The sequence below is a fragment of the Protopterus annectens genome, chromosome 16.part0 (assembly GCF_019279795.1).
Source record: "Protopterus annectens isolate FY-2018-M chromosome 16.part0, PAN1.0, whole genome shotgun sequence".
Lineage (NCBI taxonomy): Eukaryota > Metazoa > Chordata > Ceratodontiformes > Protopteridae > Protopterus > Protopterus annectens.
The window spans coordinates 62,033,488-62,055,676 of record NC_056750.1 but is presented as its reverse complement, the minus strand read 5'-3'; the positions used below and the strand labels follow the sequence as shown (position 1 = coordinate 62,055,676).

The following is a 22,189-nucleotide window of genomic DNA, read 5'->3' as shown; positions in this document are numbered from 1 at the left end:
CACTTTGTCTCCATTCCTCAGGCATCCTCTCACTTTCCAAGATTTCATTAAACAATCTAGTTAAAAACTCCACTGCCATTTCACCTAAACACCTCCATGCTTCCACAGGTATGTCATCTGGACCAACAGCCTTTCCATTCTTCATCTTCTTCATAGCTATCCTTTCTTCCTCCTTGCTAATCCACTGCACTTCATGATTCACTATCCGCACATCATCCAACCTTCTCTCCCTCTCATTCTCTTCATTCATCAGCCCCTCAAAGTACTTTTTCCATCTGCTCAACACACTCTCCTCGCTTGTGAGTACGTTTCCCTCATTATCCTTTATCACCCTTACCTGCTGTATATCTTTACTAGCTCGGTCCCTCTGTCTAGCCAATCGGTACAGGTCCTTTTCTCCCTCCTTAGTGTCCAACCTTTCATACAACTCTTCATACACCTTATCCTTAGACTTTGCCACCTCTCTCTTTGCCATGCACCTCATCTCCTTATACTCCTGTCTACTTTCTTCATCTCTCTGACAATCCCACTTCTTCTTCACCAACCTCTTTCTCTGTATACTCTCCTGTACTTCCTCATTTCACCACCAGGTCTCCTTGTCCTCCTTCCTCTTTCCAGATGTCACACCAATCACCTTTCTAGTTGTCTCCCTTACTAGCTCTGCTGTAGTTACCCAGCTATTTGGTAACTCTTCACTGCCACCCAGTGCCTGTCAACTCTTCCCTGAACTCCATCTCACAATTACCCTTTTTCAATTTCCACCATTTGATCCTTGGTGCTGCCCTCACACTCATCCTCCTCTTCTTGATCACCAACGTCATCTTACAAACCACCATCCTATGCTGCCTAACTACACTTTCCCCTGCCACCACTTTACAGTCTCCAATCTCCTTCAGACTGGCCCTTCTACATAAGATACAATCCACCTGTGTGCATCTTTCTCCACTCTTGTATGTCACCCTATGCTCCTCCCTCTTGTTAAAATACGTATTCATCACAGCCATGTCCATCCTTTTCGCAAAATCCACTACCATCTGACCTTCTCATTCCTTTGCTTAACACTATACCTACCCATCACTTCCTCATCTCCTCTGTTCCCTTCACCAACATGCCAAATTGAAATCTGCTGCAATCACCAGTCTCTCACCCTTGAGTACAGTCATCACCACTTCATCTTTATTATTTTCATAGAGGCACTCCATGTTGTAGTAAGAGTGATTTTTAAACTCTTTCTCCAGTCTGTTTCAGTCTCAGAGCCAACATAAATTCTTACAATTCAAGCTCCCATTACATTGCTGCCTCATTGTTGTTGTTGTATCTTTCAGCTTTTCCCGGTTAGGGGTCACCACAGTGGAACTTCGGTCCGCTAATGATTGGCAGTAGATTTTTACATACCGAGTTGCCAGCCCTGACATACAACCTTCAACGAAGGTACGCCCATTCACGCATGTCTCCACCCAGAAGACGCTTTAGCTGAGAATCGAACAGGACAACGTCTTACTGTGAGGCGACAATGCTAGTATAGTGAGCAAAACTAGGAGTAACAAAAGAAATTCAGCAAACATGACTGAACAAACAGGAAAGGAGCAGACATGACTTGAGCAGCTGAAGGGAACCCAAATAACCCAACTGCCTTCTTATCTGCATGACTTTTATAAAGTAGTTATTATACATTTCATTATGTTGTTTTCTATGGGAGTTTTCTACTATGACTGTACTTGTGTAAGTCAGCTATCTTGTTATTGCCTGCACTGCCCACTACTGCCATGAGGAGTATGCTTTATTCAATATTCTTTGTCCATTTTAAACAAATTATTTAAGGAGGCCCAGACTGCAAGAAAACAATCTGTAATGATTGGTCATTGATGTAGCCTCACTGTATCCTGTTTGTCAGACTTCGGACAAGGCCAATAACAGAGACTGAGCTAAATCACTAAATAAATAAATAAAAAAAGTAAAATTAAAAAAAAATAAATAAATAAATCACACGCTCAGCTAAATGATTCATTTGTGAAGAAATAACATCCATTGTATGTATTGTGATATTCTCTGAAGGACAACGAAACATTCCTAGTTCGTATCTAAAATGATCTTTATTAGATGAAATCTTTTTGGCAGATAAGAGCTATTGCTTAAAAGAATTAATGTCAGTGTTTATACATAGTCTTTTACACCATAACTTTTCAAACAAAAAATTTGCATAACAATGTTTCATTAAAGTAACACAAAGTGGGTAAATGCGGAATCTTCAGTGACTGGGTATCATATGGCAAGACTCAATTTTACAGGATAATATCCTCAGCCTATGTCTGAATAGAAACCGTCTGATTGGTTAGCAGGGTGAGTTAGTGGGGAAATGTAGTCTGTTACATCGCTGGAAGGAGGAATAGTATTAGGTGGAAATCATTGGTTAAAATTCTAGAGCACTAGCAAATCAGAGGATGTGCCAGGTAGACCAATGAAAGAGCTACTGGATCCCCCTGGAGTGACACCAGAGGCTAAGCCAATTATTGAAATCAATCATTTTTTGTCTGTACTGTGGCATCACCCTAGGGGAAGGTAGAAAGCTGCTTAGGGCTATGGACATACCTATTTGGGGCACATAATCTGAGAGTTCGGTCATGCCTCTATTCAAATAGTTCACAGAGGTATGTCTCAAGCCATTCATGTCAACATGTACTGTGTGTACTGTGACAAAGTCATGAAGGTAATTGTTGCTGAGTGACTTGAGTGCGTACATGATTTGATGGATCCCGACACCTGACAGGTAGCTGACCGTGGCCTTCTCCTTGTTCATACTGGTGAGGGGGACATCTGTGTGTCTCACTATTGAGTCACCTATGACCAGAAAATTAGGTTTTGAGGTGTTTTGCCTTAGGGGCTTAATTGCTGAGACACTGACATGTGTGATGTGTGTGGTGGTGGATTCTGTTCATGTACCAGCATCTATATGTTGTTTGCACTTGGGAGGTCTCTAGTCTTTTGGTAGGCTCTTAGGGAGTGCCTCCGCATTTGTGGGTTTATGTGTCTTAACCTTATCTTGTGTGAGACAGGAGTTGTGTGTGCTGACAACCTGTTGTATGTCTTGTTTATTGTTATGTTAGAGGACTGATTTTAATTTCATGGTATAGTAACATCTCTTACATACCTTATTTGTTTGCTATAGGAGCAAGTGGTGGTCAATATACAAGAGGCAGTTGCTACATTGCCTCAGGATGCCCATGTCAACCAGGTTGACTGGAGAAATGGTGGGAGACTGCCTGTCCATTATGGCACTAGCGGGGATGGGCTATATGGACCAGGGTTTGCTTGTGAGACTAACAAAGGCAGCTATTCTGTGGAGAGCTAACGGTGGAAGACTGCATCAATTCTTCAGAATGCACAGCTCAGTTGCTTTCAGGAGAGCAATGTGCAACTGCTTTGCATTTAGAGAGGCAGTAGAGTTAAGGAGGGATCTCTAGCAGATAAAGGGAAAATTGAGTTTCTAAGTATTTGTGTCTATACGTCTATACATGGCAGCATTAAACACCATTGTGCATTGTGCAGCTTCATACAAATGCAGAGCTTAAATACAAGCTAAGTTAAACAGTTATAACACAAATTAACCAATAGGAAAGCCCAAAAGTGAGCCTTTTTTCCAGTATTCCCCAACGCAGTTGGATGCTGGGCTACACACTTCTGCCACAATGGTGCAGGAGGGCCTTTTTAATGTAGGATCTTTGGATTTAGTGCTCACATAATACCAAACAGCCTAGATTCAGCAAGTCTGAATCTAGCCCATGGTATGAGATACAGAAGTACAAAAATTCAAAGTGCAGACAAAAAGAGTCACAGCAGTAAAAACAGCAAAAATGAAGCAGTGATTAACCAAAATACAGTTCAAAAAGTGCAATGCAAGCTTAAAATATACCTGTTTTTCTGCTGAACACAGTTGATGTCTTGGATTAAGTTCAGATTCACTCCAGATCTCTGGCTAAGGTCGCCAAAAGTACAGTTGTGTACCTACCATACATGTAGATGTTTGAGTGTATTCACTGTTGCAGTCATTACACTTGGGTTATCCTGCTGGCAGGTTACCCGCAGTCGGCCTGAGTTCCAAAGTCCTGGTCAGGCGTCAGTTGCTGTCGCCTCTTCCCTGATGTCAGTGCGCCAGGGGTATAAAGATGCAGCCAATGCCATTTTCTTCAGTTTTTCTTGCCCCAGATGTCAGGTGCCCCCAAAAGGGTAGGCTAAAAATTCTGCTCATAAAAAAGCATGTACTAACATAAACATTACCTTCATCTACAAGCAAATACACCACATAGGTTGTATAGAATAGAGAAGTACAGATAAGTCCCAGCAATGAAAGGGGGATGGAGGGAGGGAGGGTAACCTGGACTGCAACAGTGAATACACTCGAACATCTACATTTATGGTAGGTACACAACTGTACTATGTTCATCGTGTTTCACTGTTGCAGTCATTACACTTGGGTTGAATCCCAAAGCTGAGGTTGGGTGGCTGGGCCTAGATAGAATTAGGAGTGGCTATGAGGCCCTGCAGAACTGCAGTGATGAAGCCTGCTCTGGATTTAGAGTAAAGAGGTAAGTGGTAGTGCTTTGTAAAAGTGTGCACTGTAGTCCAAGTTGCAGCTTCGAAAATGTCCTTGGTTGGTACTCCTCTGAGGAAGGCTTCTGAAGTGGCTGCTGCTCTGGCTGAATGTGGCCTAATGCCCTTAGGCACTGATTTCCCATGCTGTGAATAGCAGAAACGAATGCAGTGGCCTATCCATTTTGAAATAGGCTGCTTTGAAATAGCTTTTCCTTGCGATCCTGCTGCATATGCTACTAAGAGTTGCTCAGTCTTTCTGAAGGCTTTAGTTTTGTCCAAGTAGAAGCGTAGCTGTCTGTGTATGTCCAAAGAATGCAGAAGTCTCTCCCCCTTATTCTGTGGGTTTGGATAAAAGGTAGGCAAATGAATGGTTTGGTTAAGAGCCACACTGGACACTACCTTAGGCATAAATGTTGGGTTTATCCTTAGAGAAACCCTGTCCAGATGGAAAATAATAAAAGGTTCCACTGCCATTAGTGCCTGTAACTCTGAGACTCTTCTTGCTGATGTTATTGCCAGTAGCAGAGCAGTGATCCATGATAAATATTTTATCTCAGCTGTACTGGCTGGCTCAAAAGGAGGCAGTGTGAGCTTTTCCAAGACAAAATTAAGGTCCCATGCAGGTGTTGGTGCTCTCCTTGGAGGTCTTATGTTTTTGGCCCCTCTGAGGTACTGCCTTAGCAGAGGATGTGAAAAAATAGGTGGATCCATATTGTAATGAGCTGAAATGGCAGAGGCATGAATCTTAATTGATGAGAAGGATAGGCCTTTGCCCAGCATCTCAGTTAGGTATTGTAAAATCTGAGGAATATTTGGTACAAGCGTGTCCATTCCTTGTGCCTGGTTCCAAGCACAGAATCTCTTCCATTTTTCTGTATAAGATTTTCTGATGCTGGGCCTCCTGGCCTCCAAAATAACATCCATAACTGCTTTAGAGAGAGGTGTGTTCTGAATGGTTACATTATCAGCCATGCAGCCAGATTTAGGGTTCTGAGTTGGCTATGCAGGATCTGATTGTTTTATTGGGTCAGCAAATGAGGAATTTGGGGTAATGTCCAGGCTGGGCCTTGAGACAAGCTCTTTAGGATTGGGCACCAGTGCTGGTGTGGCCAGTCTGGTGCAATCAGTATCATTTTTGACTTCTCTTGTCTGACCTTTAGGAGTACCTTGGGGAGGAGAGGCAGTGGAGGAAAGGCATATACTGTACGGGTTTTCCAGCTGAATGATAGGGCATCTACTTTCCATGCTTGTTTATGATAAGTCCTTGTGCAGAATCTCTGTAGTTGGCAGTTGTGCGGGGAGGCAAATAGATCTATGTCTGGGCATCCCCATTTCCTTGTTATCATGCTGAAGATTTGTGGATCTAGTTTCCACTCATGAGGATCCTTGAGATTTCTGCTTAGTTCGTCTGCCGGAGTATTTGTCTTTCCTGGCAGGAATTGTGCTTGTAGGTGTACTTGATAAGTCAATGCTGTGTTCCATAAAGTCATGGCTTGTCTGCAGAGGGGGTAGGAATGTGTGCCTCCCTGTTTGTTTATGTACCACATGACTGTAGTATTGTCCGTCCTTACCAGCAGTTTTCCTGGATGAAGTAGATCCTTGAAGGCTGTCAGGGCATTCTGAACAGCTAGCATCTCTTTTTGACTGATATGAAGATGCATTTGGCTTGCTGGCCATGCTCCCTGAATACATTTTCCTGCCATGTGGGCCCCCCAGGCATAATCTGATGCATCTGTTGTTAGTGTCTGCCTGGCTGTGGGTAGAGTGAATGGCTGTCCCTTGTTGTGGTGACAAGCCTGTGCCCACCATCGAAACTCCTGTTGCAGGCAGTGAATGAGGGTAATTAATGTTTCCAGGCTGTGGCAATGTTGAGTCCAAACACTTTTTAGATACCATTGTAGTTTCTTCATATGCAGTCTTGCATATGGAATTAGTAGGAATGCAGGATGCCATGAAGCCCAAAGCCTGCGGAATTTTTCTTGCTGATAACTGGGTCTTTGTTGCCAACATTTCGAAGTAAGAAGTCAGTTGCCTTTGCTTGTCTGGCGTGAGCTAAGCCATCTGGGCAGTAGTATTTAAGCTTGCACCCAGGAATATTATCTCTTGAGAGGGTACTAGTTTTCTTTTAGTTTACCATGTACCCTAGGCAAAGTAGTAATCTTTTTAAAAACACCAGATGCCTCAGTAGAATGTCTTTGTTCTCTGCTTGAATAAGGCAATCATCCAAATAAGGGTATATTTGAATTCCCCTTTGTCTGCAGAAAGCAATTACTGATGCCAGGCATTTTGTGAAGACCCTGGGCAAAGTAGATAAGCCAAAGGGCAGTGCAGAGAATTAGTAGTGCATTGATCCAGCTAAGAATCTGAGGTATCGTCTGCAAGATTGTCTGATTGGGACATGCAGGTATGCCTCTTTTAGGTCCAAAGTTACAAGCCAAGCCTTCTTGCTCAGCATGTGTAGAAGCTGCTGCAGAGTCAACATTTTGAATTTTGGAATATCCAGAAAAGTATTTAGAATAGACAGGTCCAGTATTGGTCTCCAGGCTTTGTCCTTTCTGGGTACCAGGAATAGTCTTGAGTAAGATCCTTGCCCCTGCTCTTGCTGTGGTACTCGCTGAATGGCCCTCATGTCCATGAGGGATGTAACTTGCTTTTGTGCCTCTGCCATTGATTTTGTGTCAGGTCTGGCATACCTTTTGCCTTTGGCAGGGTGTGAAAGTGGAACCTGTAGCCCTGGGACACTATATTCAAGACCCATTTGTCCTGGGTGATTATATGCCAATTTTCTGAAAAAAGTGGTAGTTTTCCCCCTAAGCGTGCTGCCAAAAGATAAGTGCTTGGCACTGGCAGAGGAAAGTCATTGGGACTGTTTTCTATATGGCTGTGATTTGTCTTCTCCACTTTTGGAGGTAGAAGCACCCCATTGTTTAGGCCTGTATGAACCTTGGGGCTGGGATCTGCCTCTAGGGCATCTGTATCTGCCTCTTTGTGGCCTGTCTGACACTGGAAAGGACCAATTCTTTGAAGGCCAGTTCCTGCTAAATTTGGGTGGTTTTACCTGTAAGAAATCCTTTACTGTCTGCACAGATTTCGCTTTATCCTCCATTTTCTTCAACACCTCTTCTGCCTTAACACCAAACAAAGTATCATGCTGTAAAGGAGCATCCAATAAATTTGCTTTACCATGATCAGGCAGATTTTGTTCCTTTAACCAAGCATGCCTTCTAATGACAGTACCTGTAACAGCAGCCCTGCAAGAGGCCTCCAGTGAATCAAAACCACCTTGCAAAGTATGCTTTCCCACTTGTTCAGCTGCATGCAATAAATCCTGCATTTCCTTGTTATCTGGATATTCAGAATTTCTCAACATTTTCTGTTTTAGCAGTGACATTAAATATTGCTGATATTTAAGCATATGAAACTGACAATTTAAAGCCCTTACAGCCAAGGTAGCAGAAGTATAAACTTTTTTCCCCCATCTGTCCAGTGCACTAGAATCCCTATCAGAGGGGACAGGGTTTTTCGCAGTGGAAGCCTTGACCCCTTTGGGACCCTGAGATATAGTTTCTGGGTCAGCAGCATGGTTTTTATATAGAAATTTGTGGGAAACTGGACCCCTGTAGTATCTGTCTGGCTTAACCGGTGCAGGGTGTAAAGAGTCAGAAGACAGGCTGGACTCTGAAAATACATCATCTACTATGTCTAGAACAGGTGGAATAGCAAGAGGTCTGTGTTGAGCTAGTAAGAGAAAGTCTCTGAGCCTTTTCTTAGATTCTGAGTAATCTTGGCTCTCCCAGTGAAAGTGCTCCCTCATAGTATGAAGGGTTTCCCCAAAAGAATAATCCTCAGGAGGAGAGGCTGAAGGAATAGACTCTTCAGCATCAGAATCCTCATAGGGAGGAAGGGAGTATCCCTGTTCAGAAGAGGAGTCAGAGGAAATAGAAACCTGATCTGAAGATTCATATTATGTCTCTTGCCTAGGCCTCTTATCAGGAGGGGGATGGGAACCTCTGATCAAAGTAATTAGGTCTTCGGCCATTTTAAGCATCTGTTTTTTAGGCATGGAAGTCTCTGCAGGAGAATGCTGTACTTGTTTCTTTGTCTTTAGAGCTGCTTTTGTCTTTGCCTTTGAAGCTGAGGTTGGCTTTACATATAACTGTGTAGGTCTGAAAACACCCTCAGAAGCCGATGCCTGCTCAGCGGCTCCAGCCCCATCTGAGGGAATAGTTTCCGAGTGTCCAATACCTTGAGTATCCAGAGGCCTAGTCGGCTCCATGTGGGAGTCAGAAGCGGCCTGTGGCTCTGAGGTAGCGGGTGTCAGGGGCTGCAAAAGCGCCTCACTGAGAACCGGCGACTGGCCTAGTGGAGGCCTCATCATCGGTTTTGGACCTTGGATGCCTGTCCTTTTCCTTTTCCTAGCGCTTTTTATAAACTCCGGTCATCAGCCGTTCTGACGGCATTATATAATTAAATCTTCGGCCAAAGTAATGAAAGGCAAAATCGTACCGACGCTTAATAGTGCGTTGGTTAAATCTAGCACAAAACTGACAGCTAGCAACATCGTGATCAGGGCCTAGGCAAGGAATACAGTAAGAATGAAAATCCTTATGAGGTATTTGCTTCCCACAAGAAATACAATTGTTAACTTTTTCTGACATCAGTCTGGAGCAAGAAAAAAGTGTCCCCAATGGGGTACTTAGCTTTTAATGAAGACTTTGTATCTTAAATTCGGTTTTGAAAATCTCAGGAGTCGGCCGACTGGCACTTGCAAACTGCTTTTGCTTCGGGCACCATGCAGCAAGAAAGACTGAAGAAAATGGCATCGGCTGCATCTTTTATACCCCTGGCACACTGACGTCAGGGAAGAGGCGACAGCAACCGACGCCGGACCAGGACTTTGGAACTCAGGCCGACTGCAGGTAGCCTGCCAGCAGGATAACCCAAGTGTAATGACTGCAACAATGAAACATGATGAACATCATGGAGCAGCTCCACCAAACTGAGCAGTAAAAAATCCCTGTCTGCTGACTCACTGCCTCAGATTTAAGAATCCCTGTCTGCTGTAGGTTTGGGCTGACTCACTGCCTCAGATTTAAGAATCCCTGTCTGCTAAGGTTTGGGCTGACTCACTGTCTCTGATTTAAGAATACCTGTCTGCTGTAGGTTTGGGCTGACTCACTGCCTCTGAGTTAAGAATCTCTGTCTGCTGTAGGTGTGGGCTGACTCACTGCCTCTGATTTAAGAATCCTTGTCTGCTGTAGGTCTGGACTAACTTGCTGCTTCTGATTTAAGAATCCCTGTCTGCAGTAGATGTGGACTGACTAACTACCTCTGATTTAATAATCCCTGTCTACTGTAGGTGTGGGATGACTGGCTGCCTCTGATTTATAATCCCTGCCTGCAGTATGTGTGGATTGACTTGTTGCCTCTGATTTAAGAATCCCAGCCTCCTATAGGTGTGGACTGATTCACTGCCTCTGATTTAAGAATCCTTGTCTGCTGTCATTGTGAATTGACTCACTGCCTCTGATTTAGGAATCCCTGTCTGCTATAGGTGTGGGCTGACTGACTGCTTATTATTTAAGAATCCTTGTCTACTGTAGGTGTGGGCTGACTGGCTGTTTCTAATTTAAGAATCCCTGTGTGCTGTAGGTGTGAACTGATTTGCTGCCTCTGATTTAAGAATCCCTGTCTGCTATAGGTGTGGGCTGACTGGCTGCTTATTATTTAAGAATCCTTGTCTGCTGTAGGTGTGGGCTGACTGGCTGTTTCTAATTTAAGAATCCCTGTGTGCTGTAGGTGTGAACTGATTTGCTGCCTCTGATTTAAGAATCCCTGTCTGCTGTTGGTGTGGGCTGACTCACTGCCTCTGATTTAAGAATCCCTGTTTGCTGTAGATGTGGGCTGACTGGCTGCCTCTGATTTAAGAATCTCTGTCTGCTGTAGGTGTGGAGTGACTCACTGCCTCCGATTTAAGAATCCCTGTTTGCTGCAGGTGTGCCCTGACTCACTGCCTCTGATTTAAGAATCTCTGTTTGCTGTAGGTGTGACCTGACTCATTGCCTCTGATTTAAGAATCCCTGTCTGCTGTAGGTGTGGACTGACTGGCTATCACTGATTTTAGAGGACTAATTTAGGAAAGCATGAAGATACCTATATGTCTACACCGATCACCTTAGACAAGAAGGCAGAATTTGCAAATAAACATTTATCCCTATGTGTTTAGTGTCATGTTCTTGTCAAAACAGCATCTTGCTCTCTGAGTTTATTAACAGAAACACCCATAACAACTGGAAGACCTGCTGTCTCCAAACTACATGACTTGTCTACAATCCCTTCCCTTCCTCCAATCTAGCAATCAGAGTATACATATTTGCAATTTGAAAATGAATGCAGATGAGCTATGGCTACACAGTACACCTCTAATAAAACTACTCCACAGTTCTCTATAAGACTAAAATAACTGCTATCATGTGCATAAGAACATCTACTTTTATTTTATCTTACCTGCAACTGTATCGACTCGTTTCAGTCTTATTACTTCATCTGTTTCTAATACGGTGGCAATGTTATTATCAAAACTGATCAGCAGAGTTTTTCCTTGGAAAGGTGCTATATGTTCCAGGTCATCAGATCCTGAACAGAAAGTTCTGTGCAACTTTTCAATTTCAAAGCTAGTCTCTGAATCGAAGGCAGAGTATTCATTATTTTTTTTAAAATACCAGTTCACAGCTTTAGACAACAATTTGTGTTCATGATTACTTAGACGATTTTGTAATGCAATTCTTAGCAGTTGATGGATTTTATTCAAAGCACCTTTGACATCTTGCATCAAGCCCTGAACTCTGATACGACCAAGGAAACCCTTTTCAATAGTGATTCGGACATCAAATTCTTTTGCCAGCTCTAGTATTTCCCTTTCTTCTCTGGATTCTAGTTTGGAGATTTGATTATCTGTGTCTTCAATGCACTCATCAGAGAACTGATCCTGAATGACCCGCTGAAGATTTTCCTTTGCTGTTTCTATATTACTCTGTGGTCCTCCCATTATGTCAAATACGGCCAAAGGAAACAATTCTGTAGACTCCATAATCTTGGGAATGCAATCTGCTTTTCTGTTAGTTAAAGAGGATAATTCTTTAAGAGACAAAAGGAAAAAATATATGAAGTTTGCTTTCAAATTGTATAATAAATGTGTTTACTACTATATCAAATAAGGACTAACAATTGATACAAATAGACACACTACTCTTAATTTGTGTTGTAAGAATACCAGTACAAGAATACAAAGAGAGATTTGTAAAAAGTGTTACAAATACCTACCTTTAGATGCAATATCAGTGTGCAGCTATGTTACTGCTAGGTATTAATCCAACACAGACTGAACTTCAAAAACAAGCCAAGTGCCTAAATACCACAATACTGCATAATATCAGACTTACCTCACAGAGTTTTATTCTCATCAGATAGCCTGGGCCGTAAAATAGACCTTTATGTCAAGCGCTTGTTTATTTACTCAGTGTAAAGGCACATGCACAGTACTTGTTGAAGTCAGTTATCTTTTCAGGTTATACCATTTGTCAAAGTTAAAATCATTAAACAGTGTAACAAATTAAATTATTTTATGCAATTTCTGGTCCATAGTACTAGGAAGGTGACATCTATCAGTGGGTAATGGAAGAAATGGATCGTGTCACAGAATCTGAGTATTATGAAGAAGAATGACAAAAAATGGAACAGGTATTGTAGTTAACTTAGCCACAAGTAAGTCTACATGGAGCAAAACAAAGCAAAAAACTCAGGCTTAAGAAACACCAAGAAATCAATCTTTTAATGTGCAAAACTTTTGGGCATAACCCTTCTTCAGTGCAAATCTAACATATAAAACAAACAATTCATATTTAAAAGAATGTAAAAAGATCCGTGTGACACAGCCCCACAATCACAATCTAATAATAATTAACCAATTAAGATTCACATCTTCTCACTTTAAAGCACACTAGTATTTTTACACACAACACAAGCACTAAAAAAATATACATCAGCATTCCGTACATATATTCTGATAAAAACATTATATTTTCTGAGTTAAAACAATTATATAGTATACCAAGTCATTTGTATTGCATTTGATTTTTAACTAAAATTGGTTTAATACTGCTTGCTGTGTTAACTCCTGGTTTTACATCCGCCTGTAACCTTACAATCCAGTTACAGTCTCTAGTTTTCAATATATTATTTATACTAGTTCCTCTGACACTCTTAGCAACAATATCTAGTACCTTGAATGTAAAGTCATGACCATACTCATGTTCAGATATATGTTTGGCTAAAGCATTCAAAGAAACATAAAACGCTCCTTTAATGTTCTGTTGTGTTTACTAATATAAAATGCAGTTCATTTTATACAGGTGACAAGATAAATAATATTTATAGTATTGCATGTTGCAAAATAGTCAAAAACATATCCTTTCCTTGTTTTGGGATGTATAAAGGTATTGCCAATAAAAATGTGATTGCAACAACTGCAGTTATAACATGGAAACGTGCCTCATTATTTATTGCTACTCCTTCCTTACCTTTACTTTGACTCGTTTCTTTATAACAGAGTCTCTGTTTAAAATTGCTGCAATTTCTGTATGCAAAGCTTGGTTTGATGTCAAAAGCCTGTTCTAATCCTGCCATAGTTTCAGAATATGCCAGTTTCTTGATATAATTCTCTTAACTCTGTTAGTTCTACTAATAAACATAGTAGCATACCTTAAAATATTCTTGTGTTGTGTTTGCGTAGCAAATTTTTCATTTAGTGATGTGCAGTCTCCAAAATACAGTCTATCTGCCCCTTCCCTACCTGACATTACTTCATGCTTTGTCGCATTCGATAGGCTCTCGTCGTATCGTCGTAGCCTCTCTTTTTAAACTCTTGTATACTTTCATGCATTGGTGCTCTACATCTTTCTTCCTCTGTACTGTCTGCTTACTCTCAATAGCTGACTTTTGACTATGACTTGAAATACAGGTGGTGTGTGCATTCTTTCTTTATGTGTACAGTGATTAGCATGAAGATTTTTCATATAAATATTTGTGTTAATGCCTTCCATGGTTTTCTCCAACCTAACATCGAGACAATCCATCTCATCTTGTGAATACCTAAATTCAAATATCAGAAAACTAGTAGTTCCACTAAGATATTCAACAAAATGCATGACTTCATCTTCCTTGCCTTTCCAAATCAGAAAGACATCATCAACAAAGCTGATATAGAAAGTACAGTTGTGTACACTTACCATAAATGTAGATGTTGCAGTGTATTCATTGTTGCAGTCATCACACTTGGGTTATCCTGCCAGGGTTAGCCTTCAGTCAGCCTGAATACCAGAGGCTTAGTATTTAGTCAGTGGTATAAAATCAGGCAGCTGACGCCATTACATCAGTTTTTCTTGCCCCAAATGTCAGGAGCCCCCAAATAGGGAACTAGGTTATGGTAAAAGAACACCACCAGTGGAAAGTAAATACCAAAAATTCCCTGTAAGGAGTGAGGAAGAAGAAGAGACAGAGAGAGAGAGAGATGGAGAGACAAGGGGGATGGATGGTGGGAAACCAGGACTGCAACAGTGAATAACCTCAAACATCTACATTTATGGTATGTGTACACAACTGTACTATGTTCTTCATGTTTCACTGTTGCAGTCATCACACATGGGTTGATTCTCAAAGCTGAAGGAAAGGGTGGAGGCAGTCAAGAAGACTGGAGGCTGGCTAGGACGCCCTGCAAGACTGCAGTTGCAAAGCCTGCCCTGGATTTGGAGAAGATAGACAGATGGTAATGTTTGGTGAAGGTATGAACAGAAGTCCGTGCTGCAGCCTCCAGGATGTCCCTGGTAGGGAACTCTCTGAGAAAAGCTGCAGAGGTGGAGGTTGCCCTAGTGGAATGCATTCTGACTCCCTTAGGGGGTGGTTTCTCATGGTGTTTGTAGCAGAAATGGATGCAGTGTGCTATCCATTTGGAGATTGTTTGGATATGGCCTTGCCCTCTCCCCCTGCTGCAATCCTGACTAGCAATTGGTCAGTTTTTCCTAAAAGCTTTAGTCCTATCCAGGTACAATCTGAGCTGTCTGTGCACATCTAGAGAATGCAAAATTCTTTCCCCCTTGTTTTGTGGGTTAGGGAAAAAGGTGGGCAAATGAACTGATTGGTTGAGAGCTACACTGGACACCACTTTAGGCATGAAAGTTGGGTTAGTCCTGAGGGAGACCCTTTCAGCATGGAAAATGATGAAGGACTCTACAGCTATGAGTGCTTGTAGCTCTGAAATTCTTCTAGCTGAAGTGATGGCCAGAAGCAAGGCTGTTTTGAGGAATTTTAACTCTGCTGAATCTGCAGGCTCGGAGGGGGAGTAGTGTGAGTTTTTCCAACACAAAGTTAAGGTCTGAAGCTGGGGTAGGAGCTCTTCTGTTTGGCCTTAAATTGTTAGCCTTCCCTAGGAACTGTTTGATGAGAGGGTGAGAGAAGAGAGGTGGCTCTGTACTGTAATGAGCAGAGATGGCAGAGGCATGGATCTTAATTGAAGAGAAAGAAAGGCCCCTGTGTAGTAGGTCTGTTAGGTAATCCAGGATGAGAAGTTGGGAGGGCTGTGCTGTTTCAGCTCCTTTAGCCTGGATCCAGGTGCAGTACCTTTTCCACTTGTCAGCATAGGATTTTCTAGTGCTGGGGTGTCTGGCCTCATGTATAACATCCAGGACTTGTTTGCTTAGGCTGGCAGCTGGAGGGGAGGTCAAGGAATAAGCCAGGTTGCTAGGTTCAGGGTCTGCAATTGTGAATGCATGAATTCTCCATTCTTTTGGGTCAGGAGTGTTAGGATCAGAGATAGGTGCCATGGTAGCAGGGGTGACAGGCTGCACAGCAGTGGGTACCAGTGCTAGAGTGGCCAGTCTGGGGCAATCAAGATTGCCCTTAGTTTTTCCTCCCTTATTTTGAGGAGCACCCTTGAAATTAGTGGTAGAGGGGGAAATGCATAGATGGAGAGGTTTACACATTGAAAGGATAGAGCATCCACTTTCCAGGCTTTGCTGTGAGGTTCCCTGGTGCAGAATTTGCTGAGCCGGTAATTGTTGTGGGAGGCAAAGAGGTCCACCTTCAGGGTACCCCATTTCTGGGTTACAAGGTTGAAGGTTCTGTGGTCTAGCTGCCACTCATGAGGGTCTAGCAAGTTTCTGCTTAAGTTGTCTGCCAGTGAGTTTTGGGAACCTGGCAGGAATTGTACTAGCAGATGAATTTGCATGGTTGAAGCCATGTGCCAAAGGGTTATGGCGAGCCTGCAGAGAGGATAAGAATGAGTTGCTCCCTGCTTGTTTATATATCACATCACTGTGGTGTTGTCTGTTTTGATCACTAGAGGCCCCAGGAAGAGTAGGGGTCTGAAAGCTGTCAAGAGTGTGCTGAACAGCTAGCATCTCTTTTTGGTTGATGTGCAGATGTACTTGATTTGGGCTCCAGTGCCCCTGAATGCACCTGCCATCCAGGTGTGCACCCCAGGCATAATCTGATGTGTCTGTGGTTAGGGTCTGGGTGGCGTGGGGTTGTGAGAAGGGAAGACCCTTGTTGTGGTTGCATGCTGCTGCCCACCAAAGAAAATCTTTCCTTAGACAGGGTATTATAGGTATGATAGTTTCTAGGTCCTGGGAGTGTTGACACCAATGGCTTTTTCAGCACCATTGTAGTTTCCTCATATGCAGTCTGGCATATGGAATGAGTAGAATGCAGGAGGCCATGAACCCTAGAGTTTGCAGGACCTTCCTTGTGGATAACTAGGTTCTGGTGGCTAGTTGAGAGAAGTAGCCTGTCAGGTAGGCTTGTTTGTTCTGGAGTAAGGAATGCCATCTGGGATGCTGTGTCCACGCTTGCTCCCAGGAATACAATTTTTTGAGTGGGGACTAGTTTGGATTTCTTTTCATTTATAGTATATCCCAGGGAGGTCAGTAGGTCCTTTACATAGGTCAGGTGCTGTAACAGCTTTTCCTGACTGTCTGCCTGAATCAGGCAGTCGTCTAAGTAAGGGTGTGTTTTCTTTCGGCTTTTCCCGGTTAGGGGTTGCCACAGCAGAACTCCAGCCTGCTAATGATTGGCAGTAGATTTTTTTACGGTTGCTGAGGTGCCAACTCAATGCTCAGCCTTCAACGAAGGCACACCCATTCTAGGCATGTCTTTCAAACACCACTCGACTGCGGGGAGGACATGCAGACTCCACACAGAAGGCGGTCCAGCCGAGAATCGAACGGAAGAACCTCTTTCTGTGAAGCAACAATGCTACTGCTGCACCACTGTGGCTTAGTCATCTAAATAGGGGTAAATTTGAATATTCCTTTGTCTGCAAAAAGCAATGGCTGGGGTCAGGCATTTTGTGAAAACTCTGGGAACAGTGGATAAGCCAAAGGGAAGCACAGAGAACTGAAGGTGCATACATCCTGCCCTGAAACCTAGATATTTCCTGCAAGAATCCATGACTGGGATGTGTAGATAGGCCTCTTGTAGGTCTAGGGTGGCTAACCAAGCATCCTTGGAAAGCATAGGAAGAAGCTGCTGGAGGGTGAGCATTTTGAATTTTGGTGTCACCAGAAAGGTGTTTAGAATTGATAGATCGAGGATTGAGTACCAGGTTCCCTCTTTTCTGGGTAACAGGAAAAGCTTGGAATAGAAACCTTTGGCCTGTCTGGCATGCAGGAACAGGCTATATTGCCCTCATGGAGAGCAGGGAATGGACTTGTTTTTTGGCCTCTGCCCACTGGTTTGGAGGAAGATCTGGGAACCCTTTTGGGGTTGGCAGAGTGTGGAAATAAAATTTGTATCCCTGGGACACTATGTTGAGGACTCATCGGTCATTGGTAATAGAGGCACAGTTTTTTGCATGGGAGGAGAGTTTTCCTCCTAGGGGCACAAGCAGGTGGGCAGAGGTAAGGAGTTGAGGTGTAAAGTCATTGTGAGTTCTTTCCATAAGGGGGTGGCTTAGCACTCCCTGTTTTTGAAGTGAAGGAACTCCATTGCTTAGATCTCTGCATTCCCTGGAACTGCTGTCTGGGGGGTTTGCTTCCCCTAGGTCTTGTCTGAGCTTGCCTGGAGGGGGCCAGAAAGGACCAGTGCTTGGAGGGGCAATGCCTAATGAACCTAGGAGGCTGGACCTGTAAGAAGTCTTTAACTGTCTGCATAGATTTAGCTTTTTCTTCCATCTTTTTTAAGACCTTTTCTGCCTTGGTGCCAAACAAATTGCCTTTGTCCAGTGGTGTGTCCAATAGTTTTGATTTGACATGGTCTGGCAATGTCTGTTCCTTAAGCCAAGCATGCCTTCTAAGTACTGAACCGGTGACTGCTACCCTGCAAGATGCTTCTGGGGCATCAAAGCCACATTGCAAAGTGTGTTTAGTAACTTGGCTTGCAGAATGCATAAGCTCCTGTATTTCTTTACTTTCTGAACAAGCAGGAAAGGTAGATATTTTTGTTTGAGGAGTTCCATGGTATTTCAGCATGTGGAGCTGACAATTTAGTGCTCTAATGGCAAGAGTTGCAGAGGTGTATACTTTTTTACTCCATCTGTCTAAAACTCGGGAATCCCTGTCTGAGGGGGTGGGATTCTTAGTTGTGGTTGCTTTTATTCCTTTAGGTCCTAGGGAGATGACCTCTGGATCAGCAGTAGGATTTTTGAAAAGAAATTTGTGGGAGTCAGGGACTCTGTAATACCTGTCAGGTTTCCTGGAAGCAGGAGGAAGGGTGTCAGGAGTCAAACTGGATTCCATAAAAACATCACCCACAACATTTATTTTATTTATTTATTTTATTTTATATTTGTTGACCGGGCTAGTCTAACTGGATATATGTCCATTTTCAGTAGAGGCCTGGGGAGATAAGCTCAGAGACACAATTTTAATAACACAATGCAGGTACAATACATACTTTAACAATGATGGCAGCTCATTGTATAACTATCTACCAAAATTATCACATATGTATTAAAGTAAATATCCACAAAAATATGTCAGTACAAACAGTAGCATTACCTAGAAGATAAAGTTGTTTTTGTTATCAAGGAAGATAGGACTTAGTATTGAGAAGTAGTGGGTAAGCAGATATTAAGTGCACAATTCATGTTCACAAATATGCTCAAATTCAGTAACAAAAATAAAAAGTCCGAAAGTGGTCGGTAGTTAAGGTCTGTAGTCCAACAAACAGCAAATGGCAGGAAAAAATGCTAGCATCCTTGTCTGGTAAATTAAACTATATTTGTTTTTAGCCTGTTGGTCTGTGGATCATTTTTACCTGCCAAATTCAGTAACAACTGGAAAACTGTGCAGTATAGAAACACTGGACTTTCTACAGGGTTTATCATCGACCAACATTGAGTCTTTAACAATTAATTTTAAATTTATACCTCTTGTACACAGTCTCAAATCAGTTATGGCCTCAACAGCTGTGTTTGTATCAGGGGGTATACATCATAGTCCTTTACTTAAAACAGAGATATCATCAGGCTCCAAACATAAATCAGGTATTTTAATAATACTTTCAGTGTTCAACTGACCTGATGGTTCAGATGACAATCTGCTTCTGGTCTATGGGCCACTGTACTTTCTTTTTCCTTGACTTCTTCCTCTTCTTCCTAGATACTGCCCACTCAAGGATTCCCTTTGATATGCTTCAGCCTTCTCCAGTAGACTGAGTAGGAGTGAAGTGGGTGGTGACAGAAAAATCTCAGTCACACTGGTTGATACAGGATGACTGACCACCAGATCTCCCAGTCATATGACACCACTAGTTAATGGCATAGAAACTAATCTCTGCTCATGAATGAGTTCAGTTATATTAATGGATTGCTCATGTAGAATATTTAAAGTAGAAGTAACTGGAACTGAAAATTCATCTATTGCACACATAGATTCTCTAGCAACTTCATTTCTCTTTTTATGTATTTCCTCCTTCAGCCAAGAAGGTCACCTGAAAGTTCAGGTTCTCTTGCCTCCCCATCAGCAGTCAGACCATATCAATATCAAAGAGATAAGAGCTCTGATTCTGGCCCTTTAAACCTTTTACCTCATGCTCTCTCCAGACCCCTTGAAGGTGTACACAGACAGCACTGCAGTGATACAGTATGTCAACAAGCATGGAGGCATGAAATCTTACCTCCTATGCAGGATGGAGCTTCAGGCTTGGGAAGTGGCTCACAGTCTTACAAAAGGATGCTTCACAGAGACGTGTTTCTGGACATTGTCCATCAGTGGGTATTCCTCAGTTAGATCTTTTTGCCTCCCTTCTATGAACAGGCAGCTTCTTCTCTCTTCGGTTTCAGAGTGCCATTCCATCTGGCATGGAAAACAGATGCCCTTTCTTTTCCTTGGAAGGGGATGTTTCTTTATGCTTCGCCCTCTTCCTCTACTTCCAAGAGTCCTACAGAAGATTCAGCTGGACTCCCCGAAAATCCTGCTAGTGACTCCCTTTTGGCCAAGACAGCACTAGTTTCCCCATTTAATGCATCTGGACAGGGGCTATTACCACAACTTACCTCACCAGTTGGATCTCTTCACACAAGACACGGGGTCTCTTATCCATCCTCACTTGCACACTCTTCAACTGACACTTTGGGTGATATGGTTTGGATCCCTTTCAGGCACCTCTTTTCTGAGGACATGCTCAGGGTTTTACAGGAGGCAAGGAAACTCTCTACCAAGAAATCTTATATATCCAAATGGAAAATACTTTCTGTCTAGTGCCATGCTTGTAGCCAGGACCCTTTTTCAGTGTGGGTCCCTCTGGTCCTGTCTTATTTGTGTGAGTTGCTCCAGTCTGGTGTGGCCTATTCTTCTGGGAAGGCCCATTTGTCAGCCATTTCTGCTTGTCTGCCCTTGAATCCTCCTTTGACTTCTCATTTGAGGTCATACAATTTCTTAAAGGTGTCCTGCATATTAGGCTTCCAAAGAAACATATTTCTCCTCTTTGGGACCTTAATTTTGTTTTGGAAAATTTGATTCAGGCTCCTTTCGAGCTTGCAGATTATGCTTTTTTGCATTATTGTACCTGAAAGACTATTTTGTTGCTGGCCCTTACTTCTGTTCAGAGGGTTTATGGGCTCCAGACAATTATGGCCATTCATCCTTTTTTGTTTTTTTCACAGGGACAGGGTGTCCCTTCATACTAATCCTTCTTCTATGCCTAAGGTGGAAAATGGGTAGTCCTTGACTCAGTCCGTACAACTCCCTTCCTACTTCCCTTCTCCTCAGTCTGCTAGTGAGAGGGTCTTGCATACCTTGGATGTGCACAGACAATTCAGGTACGAACTGGATAAAACTTAGGCCATTCATAAATCTGAACAGCTTTTTGCTTCCTTTCATCCCAGGACATTGGGTTTGGCTGGTTGTAAGTAAACCATCTCCTCCTGGATATCTAAGGTTATTTCCTTTTTTTATTCTTGTCATGGCAAATCTGTCTACTTCTGTTAGAGCTCATTCCACTAGGGCTGCTGCCTCTTCTGGTGTCTTCTTCACAGGGTTGGACACCAATTCCATCCTTGAAGCTGTTAACTGGTCTTCAGTGCCAACTTCTAATAAGAATTATAAGTTGGATATGATTTCTAGGGCCAGCGCAGGTTTTACTGAAACTATGTTATGCTGGTTTGTTGAGAACTCTTCTCAGCTTCCACCTCCATTTTTTTTTTCTTGAGTTTTTTTACTCTCTCTTCTGATTCAGATACTGCAGTGATATAGAAGGACATAGTACAGTTGTGTAAAATCTCACCCTAACAGTAGATGTCTTTCTCTTCACTGTTGCAGTATTCACTCCCTCTCTCCAACCCCATTCTGTTTGTTCTGGTTTTTGTTTTAGATTCCCTTCTTGCTGAGGGTTTACCCTTTTTCTTCTGCATTTTTTCCTTCTCACTGTACATGGACTCCTTTGTCCTATGGAGACTGTTCTCTTCTGGGACAATTCAGTTATGGGAAGTTGTGTCCATGTGTCCCTTTTACGCCCTACATTCTGTGCAGGGAAAGTACAGTTGTGTACACTTACCATAAATGTAGATGTCCGAGTGTATTCACTGTTGCAATCATTACATTTGGGCAAACCACTGGCAGGTTGCCCTCAGTCGGCCTGAATTCCAAAGTCTTGGGTCCTGCGTCGGTTGCTGTCTCCTGTTCCATAACGTCAGGTTGTCAGAGGTATAAAACAGGCAGCCGACGCCATTTTCTTTAGTTTTTCTTGCCCCATGCAACAATACAAACTTTACCTTCATCTACAAGCAAATACACTACAAAGGCTGTAGAAGATAGTGAAGGAAAGAGGAACTCCAGAATAAAAGGGGGATGGCAGGCAGGTAACCTGGACTGCAACAGTGAATACACTTGAACATCTACATTTAAGGTAAGTGTACACAACTGTACTATGTTCTTCATGTTTCACTGTTGCAGTCATTACATTTGGGTGGAATCCCAAAGCTATGGCTGGGAGGCTGGAGCTAAACTGCATTAGGGGTGGCTATAAGGCCCTGCAGAACTGCAGTGGCAAAGCCTGCCCTGGACTTAGAGTAGAGAGGCAAATGATAATGCTTTGTAAAAGTGTGAAC

The 22,189-nt window shown here is 42.7% G+C and overlaps 1 protein-coding gene across 1 annotated transcript in view; it reads right to left on the bottom strand.

Annotated features, from left to right (window-relative positions):
* Window positions 1–22,189, bottom strand: part of LOC122790510 (protein mono-ADP-ribosyltransferase PARP14-like) — an 897,392-nt gene that overhangs the window by 172,039 nt on the left and 703,164 nt on the right. Inside the window, exon 12 of the mRNA XM_044058061.1 lies at window positions 11,098–11,727. Coding sequence (XP_043913996.1) covers window positions 11,098–11,727 — 630 coding nt within the window. The remainder of the gene's footprint in view (window positions 1–11,097; window positions 11,728–22,189) is intronic.